This window comes from Acanthaster planci, linkage group LG02, assembly GCF_054643075.1.
Source record: "Acanthaster planci isolate LZ-2023a linkage group LG02, COTS_SCS, whole genome shotgun sequence".
NCBI lineage: Eukaryota > Metazoa > Echinodermata > Asteroidea > Valvatida > Acanthasteridae > Acanthaster > Acanthaster planci.
The window spans coordinates 22,165,183-22,174,192 of NC_141778.1; the positions used below are offsets into that span (position 1 = coordinate 22,165,183).

The following is a 9,010-nucleotide window of genomic DNA, read 5'->3' on the forward strand; positions in this document are numbered from 1 at the left end:
TTTTCAGCAGTTACGTGTCCTGAAATTCGCTTGGCTCTTGCTGTAATTTAAAAGATAACCTTAATTTGGTAGAATCTGAAAGATAAATTTTCACATACTGGACCTACAAAGATACACACAGGAAAGAATTGCTCGTTTCGGATTATCCCCCTTAATTACACTACAATGTGAGCGACCATCGAACATGTCGCAGGTGGATCCCCAACCCATTTTTAAGGGAGGTCATTTTAGGGGGAGGAACTGAGACTCCCTCTATATACTTTTCTTCAGGTTAATGGCTGAATTTTGGAGACTTTTATCGATGTCATTTGGACGGTCAATCATACACCTGAATATTAAAAAAAAAAGGTTCAATTTTTTATGGGCGACCCCGGTTTCATTGCCTCCTCGGCCCTTCAGAGTAGGTCCTTTGAATCTGATACGTGTGGTGAATGTGGTTGTTTGCCACTCTTATATCTTATCCCTTTTGTTCCTTCTCGTCTGAATATTTCATACATCCTTCCTTTTCCAAAATCCTTTATTATTTGTTTTTATTTTTTCCATTGTACATGTGATGCAATTTCGACTCTGCAGCCACTACCCTCCCGGTCGATCCCCGCCGCACCCGCCCACGTGATGGCATAAGACAGCGCCCTCTGTCGATAGAATACATCACCCACACCAAAGTCATGTCCGCGCTACTGAGATTTCTCGCAAGCAAACCTTTTTTGTACCGCAAAAAAATGACGAGGTTCCAAACGATTTTGGCGCTCATGTGATTTGTGAGTACAGGTATCCTTTCAAAATCTCATATATTGTGTTCCAAAGAACTGAAACATGTTCACAAGTAGAACTTAATAAAATGATAAATCTAGTACTAGGCCTAGTCAGTACAAGACAATAGTACCCTAGGCCACGGACGTATATAAAAAACCTGGACTTGCAACGCCTTTTTTTTTGTACGAAAAAGAAGCCAACCAGCGGCCATTTTACCGAGCCAAATACAAAACCGTGGGTTGGCTCCCTCCTATTGACGTCAGGAAGAACAAAGGCGGGCATTGCCAGGAAAGCTTTGTATTCGGCTCAGTGAAATGACCGCAAGTGGATTCAATGACTCTATAATAAGCTGATTAACATGATTACGGGCATTGCGAGTCCAGATTTTATTATACATGTCCGTGCCCTAGCCCCACTAGTCAGCTAGTGTGGCATGGACTCTCGCTACCGCTCACTGTCAGATCAACTCGACCGTTTGCCAACTCGACTCGAGTCAACTCGACTCTCAACCATGGATAACTCGACCGTTGTTCCTTCAACCGTAAAGGTCAACTCGACTCTCGACCAACTCGACCGTGCAGACGGTACAACAGGGACAGGGCACAGAAAGAAGCATTTTTCCTACTTCTGGATCACATGTTTAATTTGTTTTACTGCGCGTGATGTGATCTGTGCATGCGCAGAGTGTGGTGACAGATTTCTGGGGTTCGTGCGTGCGTGCTTCTTCAAAAATTGGGAAAATTATTTTGGAGTATCTCATTGGCACAAGTTCAATTATTGATTGGTTCATTGAGCCGAAATTAGCATCCATAATTTTCACTATCAGGAACCGATCCGATCTTTAATTTTCCTCTTTTAATATCTATTTTCCGAGGAAAGGGTTTGTCTAATAAGCTCATGTATCAATCATGTCGAGTTGGCAAACGGTCGAGTTGGTAAATGGTCGAGTTGACTCGACTTTGAAGTCGAGTTGGTCAACAAACGAGTTGGTTCAACGGGCGAGTTGGTCGACGGTCGAGTTTGTCAGGAGTTGAGTTGACCCGAGTCGAGTTGGCAAACGGTCGAGTTGACCTACAACCCTTCCGCTCCATCCTTAGGCTTAGCCACACATCCGTATATGCAATTTGCATGTCGGCATAGTGAAAAAGTTCACCGCACCCTCTTATAATCGTAGGTGCAATTTTTTTTGCACACAGAGATGATCCTTAGCCTCTCCGCTTTCTTAGCGCCATTTATTGAATGATTTCACTCATGTTGTGGTATTTTCCAGTCTTTTTGCCTTCACCCATTCAATCTCACAGGCTCGCTCTCACAGTCGCCATCTTTAAAATCAGGTCATTGACAAGAATATAATATCAAATCAGTGCTCTGAAATATGTGATTGCCAAGCTTTCAGTAACTGAGTACCTTAGGTCACTGAACATTATGTCACTTGACCCCTCATCGTCTCCACGGCTGTCCCGTGTCAAGACATATCTAAACTACTGCCGAAGTTTTGGAAGAGCCTATTGGTACATGTAGTAGCTTATCGCTCAGTCCATGTATTAGATATGTCTTGACATGGAACGGCCATCGAGACAATGAGGGGTCAAGTGTGACGTAATGTTCAACGACCTGTTTTTATAAAATTTAGATGGTTCAAGGCGAAAATCATCCAGTGGCTGATTTACTGTTGATCCCAATAACAGTTTTGATAATTGTTTTTTCTTTCTTCTGTTGTTTGATTACATATAGACACCATCTTGGAGTCCGACAAGACATTAGCATTTGAACAAAACTCCAGACCCATCAAGAGGGCCCTCTTTGAAATATTCAGTCATGGCATCAACGGCACAGACTGTCGACTCAACCTGCGTTTACATCTGTGGCATGATTTGTGGTAGAACCTTCCTGAACAGCAAAGAGTTTGAGGAGCATCAAGCAAGCCACACTGGCCAGCATACACTATTGGCGACTGTCTATCCTGACAGATTCAACCCGGATGGAACGATGCGGATGACCGGTCCACCCGCCGATGCACCCTACTGCCGCGTGTGTGGCAAAGTCTTTGCCGGGCAGAATCATCTGGAGCGTCACCTGCGAGTGCACACCGGCGAAAAGCCGTTTACCTGCGCCACTTGCGGCCGGGCCTTCACGCAAGAGGCCAGCATGAAGAGGCACCAGCAGATCCACACCGGGGAGGTGAGAGAGAAGAAGCACAGGTGCAACATATGCGACAAGGCCTTCCTGTACAACTCTCAGCTGAAAGAACACCAGAGAACCCACACTGGAGAGAAACCATACAAATGCGAATACTGTGGCAAGGCCTTCACTAAGCAGACCCTCGTAAATCACCATAGGAAGATCCACACAGGAGACAAGCCATTCGTCTGCGACATCTGCAACAAGGCTTTCACGCAACTGAGCCGCCTTAGAGTCCACAAGGTGACCCACACCACCGAAAGGCCATTTGTGTGTGACATCTGCAGCAAGACCTTCAACATTCAGTCCAACTTGTATGCCCACCGTAAGCTCCACTCACTGGAGAAGACGTTTACCTGCAACGTCTGCCAGCGGCAGTTTGCCACCAAGCGTGGCATGAGAGACCATCGCAACACCCACAACAAGCCATTCCTGTGTGAGGATTGCGGCAAGGCATTCGCTCTGAGCCAGGCACTCAGGAAACATCGCAAAAAACATGCCAAGGTCCAAGAAGAAGTTCAGGCATCAGACCAAAAAGAATCCTCAGAGGACGTTGATTAAAGATAACACAAACCTGCTTCAATGCACCCTCTCACATTTTCCCTTCCAGTTTTTAAAACCCAAGACTAGTAACTTGTTATGACCAGTAATATTCCTTCGTGATAGTCTTCTTTCAAAACTACAGTATGCAGCTGCTTGAAGTTGGTGAAGTTTTTACTTCCATCACTGATCCCATACAAAATATTTTGAGAGGAAACCAGTCACAGTCCATATTTGATCTCCATAGCTTTTGGGGCTTTTTGAAATTTTGCCAGTGATTAGTGAATTTACTTTTTTTGAAACTTAGAAATAGTACATTATGTATAAGCTTAATTATGTACATGTACATTTCCTTTCGTTGGATCTATTTATTTGAATGGTTCTTAGTAAACAGGTTGATTTCACTAGATTATTTCAGGGCTTACAGTTGGATAGAGGACTCTGTCTTAACCTCTAATTCCTCCCACACGTACATGAAAACATACCCCAATGAATTATTATGAATGCACACAAAAAGTCATTCAGTGTGTTGCTTGGGAAAGAGGGAAATAAGCAAAACAAAGAACGTGAAATGAAAATGTTTTGGTGCGCCCAAGGAAACAGTTGTACAAGCAGCATTTAAACATTTCTGTGTTAATATTTTGCTATTTTGTACAACTGTCAGATTAAAGTGTTTTATCAGCAGGTATACGATTTTTGTCTGTGCATCGAACTCTCTGATTGTGTTGATTTTTACTGTGAAAAATATTTCATATGATGGCAGAAAATGCAAATATAACCGTTTCATAAAATAATCTACCTCTCCTAAAAGACAATTAAGTGGAAAAGATTACACAAAACAGCTTCCATGGTCTGAGGTTTAAAATTAAATAAAAACAGCCCCCCCCCCCCGTGAAATTAAACCTGTGACCGTTTTCATCCCGAAAATAAAAAAAAAAAAAATAAAATGTTAGGGCGCCACCTTAAGATTCACCAATCTCAGACGATAGGGGGCGCTAACATTCCCTCGGCTTCAATTCAATCATTGGAGATCTGTGCTTTGATTTGACATCGCCCGGTTATTGCCAAACAGGTGTCAGTTGTTGACATAATTATTATTCATGAAGAATATGTGTACATATTCAGAACTCAGTCTTGGGTTCCAAACACCCCCCCCCAGCTGTCATTCTCGAAAACACGCCGTCCACTTCGCCCAATTGCCAATTCGTCCATTTGCCACTTAGCCACTTTGCTAATACGGCCGGGAGCAGTGCACCCGGTTCACATAGTACCCTCTTCCCCGTACGCGTGGCGTACGCTGGCAGTGGCTAGGCTCCAACCCTCTCCCTACTGTACGCATATACGGCACGCGGCGGTGCAGTCCACGTATCTTTTGACTTCCCAGAGTAGCTTGCTGCAGGCATCATGAAACGTCACGGTTTTATTCGCTCATCATTTCCAAATTCTTAAATAAATGAACAGGTTTTTATATCGATATTTCTTTATTAACGGCCCTGGAATGTTGGATAAAAACAAAAAATCGCCTAGCCTTTTTTCTCTTAAGCACGTAGAGGGCACCTGTACGTTTCCGGAAGACGCTGCCGGTCTTTGTGTCGTGAGTTATATTGCACACGGTTTACTAATAAGGGTGTTGGCACGGGAGGATAGATGGTGGGGTGGACGGTGGAGGATACAGTGTTTGACTGGTTTTATGAGAAACCGTACTGGTATGATGAAGGCAATTTTTCCGTTTGCGTGCGGTATATACGCACTGGCCTGAACCTCACCCCCTCTGTACGCTTGGTGTACGCAACAGCACCAACCCCTCCACCTTCGTGCGTATGTGTTTTATGGACGGCCCTTAAATTGTTTGATCAGAGGGTGCAAACTCATTAATATTTTATGATCCCACGAGTTTAATGTAATAAGTACCACAATCGAGACCGATCTTTGAGCATTGCATGCATTATCATGATAAGTCGTGAATTTGGGACTTGTAGCTTCTGGCTCTGGGTATTTTTCAGCGGCTTATCCAGCTTTTGGTGTGGGGGGGGGATTCAGTAGCAAACGCGGTTTCAAACTCATGGGGATGGGAGAACAGAATATGAAAGCCTTACTCGCGGACCCGACGTCCCGACATCCTTGCTTTTATTTCATGGTGTCGTTTTCTTAGGGTTTGGTGCCGTTATTTGACGAATAAATATACCAATTAGTTTCTTACCCATGAAGTATTCGTTGTAGAAAATTCCCCTGGGGGAGGGGGTCCCCGAATACGCCACTGGTCTTCCATTTACATATTGTTTTGATTCCCCTCACTTAAAATAAAATCAGACAGGGTATTCCTGAACTCGTTCGATAGCAAAAGGAAACGCTCATTTACAGCTTGTGTGTTCAGGTTGCTTGCGTTTCGGCTTTGTCGACGAATCGTTTTAGAATACAGATGCATATGCAAATAGCCGTACAAAATTTCCAATTTTTTTTATGCACCCAGCGGACTAGTTTTTACATATCTCTATGGGGCGAAGTGGCACGTTGGCCAAGCGGCAAAGGGGCAAAGTCGCAAATGGGTATAGTGACAAATGGGTGAAGTAATAAATGGGCGCAGTGGAAAATAGGTGAAGTGCAGCTATTTTGAGCGAAGCTTGTATGGCGAGGACGGTGAATCGTCGAGGTCAACGTCTCTTAACACTCATTCACATTGTCAGGAACGGTAATGTCAGGAGAGCAGCTGGGTTGTCTCGCTGTGTGTCCGACTCCTAGCTTGATCCTAGCTCCATGATTTATCGGGTACTGTGATTTACCTGAAATGCTTCTTGTTTGTGCAGTCCCCAGAAACATGAGAAAGAGTTTCACTTGCGGCAGCTGTGGCGTGACGTTCTCCAGGAGGACCAGCCTCCGCGGTCACATCAAGAAGTTCCACGTTGGAGGGAAACTGTTCCACTGTTTCATTTGTGGCTCCGCCATCTCACACGTGAGTGTCCTTGAGACCTTGCTTCAGGCAAACACTGAAATTGAGGAGTTCATTTGTGAAAGTTGTGAGGATTGTGTTCAAAAGCAAAAGAGACTCATCAAGGAACTGGACGTCCATTCTCAGGAGGAGATAGTGGTTGTTGTTTACAATAAAGGCATCTCTGAAAGCGCCAATATTGTGAGTCACTGCAGGGACAGTGCTGGTGTGGAGACTACTAGCCCAGAGACGGACCATGTTACCGACGGTCAAGCCTGTAACAAACATAACACCACTCCCCCAGAGTACAAGCCAGAACTTGATGCCAGCGAAAAGTCACCAGGAGCTAATAACTCTTCCAAAGCTTCACCAGGCAGAAGAGGGCGCTTTTGCCATGGCGGTAAAGCTCATTCCAAGGGTTCTTTCATTTGCAAGGTGTGCAATAAATCTTTCTCACTCCGAGGCAATCTCAATATGCACCAGCTGGTCCACACCGGCGAAAAGTCCTTCTTGTGTGACATCTGCGGCCACGTCTACGCACGGAATCAAGCCCTGAAGGACCACCAGATGAGTCACACTGGAGAGAGGCCATACTTGTGCAGTGTCTGCGGCAAGTCCTACCGACACAGGAAGATGTACCACGATCACCAGAGAACGCACACTGGAGACAGGCCTTACACGTGTGGCACTTGCGGCAAGGCCTTCTCTACCAACACCACACTCAGGCAGCACCACCGGATTCACTCCAAAGAGAAGCCGTACATGTGTGGCACCTGCGGCGTAGTTTTCTCAAGGAGAACCAGCCTTCGTAAGCACATCAGAAAGTTCCATGTCGCAAGGAAACTGTTCCACTGTTTTAGTTGTGGCACCACCATCTCGCAGGCGATTGTCGTCGAGGCCTTGCTTCGGGCACCCTCTAAGATTGAGGAGTTCATTTGTGAAAGTTGTGCAGATCGTGATCAAAAGAGACACATTAAGGAACTGGAGGTCCATTCTCAGGAGGAGATAGTGGTTGTTGTTTACAATAAAGGCATCTCTGAAAGCACCAATATTGTCAGTCACTGCAGGGACAGCGCTGGTGTGGAGACTACTAGCCCAGAGACGGACCATGTTACCGACGGTCAAGCCTGTAACAAACATAACACCACTCCCCCAGAGTACAAGCCAGAAATTGATGCCAGCGAAAAGTCACCAGGAGCTAATAACTCTTCCAAAGCCTCACCGGGCAGAAGAGGGCGCTTTTGCCATGGCGGTAAAGCTCATTCCAAGGGTTCTTTCATTTGCAAGGTGTGCAATAAATCTTTCTCACTCCGAGGCAATCTCAATATGCACCAGCTGGTCCACACCGGCGAGAAGTCCTTCTCGTGTGACGTCTGCAGCAACGTCTACGCACGGAAACAAGCCCTGAAGGAGCACCAGATGAGTCACACTGGAGAGAGGCCATACTTGTGCAGTGTTTGCGGCAAGTCCTACCGACACAGGCAGATGCTCCGAGATCACCAGAGAACGCACACTGGAGACAGGCCTTACACGTGTGGCACTTGCGGCAAGGCCTTCTCTACCAACACCACACTCAGGCAGCACCACCGGATTCACTCCAAAGAGAAGCCATACATGTGTGGCACCTGCGGCGTAGTTTTCTCAAGGAGGACCAGCCTTCGTAGGCACATCAAAAAGTTCCACGTTAGAGAAGAAACATTCAATTGTGAAAGTTGTGGAGACGCAATCTCGCAAGAGAAGGCTGTAGAAACTCTACTTGTGGCCTGCTCTGAGGTGAAAATTTTCTATTGTCAAACTTGCAAAAAGCCTGTTTAGGATCCTAACAGTTGTGTTTGGGAGCAACTGGAAAAAAAAAATTTGGGCCATTCATTTAAGATGTGTGGACCATCAAACTCCAACGGTACAAATGCGAAGGGCATTCAAGATTCTGAGTTTTTTGTGATAACCTGTGTTTTGCCAGTAAAGAGAACGACCCTGTGCTTCAGAACTTAAATAGGTATTTCTGTTTGTAACAAGTCCAAACTGTACCTCAGCCATGCGATGATTTGACAGCAGTATTATCATTAATATCGTTAAAGATGAAACAAAAAGAATTTGTAAAAGACTGAGTTGGTTCATGACTGACAAACTGATTAGAAATGAAAACTTGATTTCACGATGCTTCATAGCACTATCGTCAGGGAGAAATGTCACAGAAATTTATTTTTACAGGTGAATCTTTGCAGTCAATTTGTGTTGTGCGTGCCGTGAAAGTTGTGCATATTCCTTTGGTAGTTGCATCTGGAGAGTTTTATCGTCTTTCAAAAACTAACATTTTCAAGACCAGCACCACAATTGTGGCTACATCACGATCTGGCATTGTGTCATTTGATTAACTATAAGCTTCTCATTCTCATGAGGTTGTCTGTGTGTCTGTGAAACTGACATAGCTTGCCTGACAGTCATGAAGCCTGAATGTAAGGCAGTGAGCAGCCTTCGCCAGAGCTTTTTGGTCGAAATAGACAATTTCAGTCAGAGGCAGCTTTTGGGTGTGCGTACGTCGTTTCACCAATTTCATTTTGATTTCTTGAACATACCTCAAATAAAAAACGGAACCTTCTTTTGGCC

General features: G+C 45.0%; 1 protein-coding gene across 1 annotated transcript; it reads left to right on the plus strand.

The window, feature by feature from the left end:
- Positions 1-637: 637 nt before the first annotated feature.
- On the plus strand, positions 638-9,010 carry LOC110976202 (uncharacterized). The gene is made up of 3 exons (XM_087148864.1): positions 638-761; positions 2,491-3,495; positions 6,236-9,010. Exons 2-3 carry the CDS (start codon positions 2,575-2,577, stop codon positions 8,216-8,218), a joined length of 2,904 nt encoding a protein of 967 aa, XP_087004990.1. The 5' UTR covers positions 638-761; positions 2,491-2,574; the 3' UTR covers positions 8,219-9,010.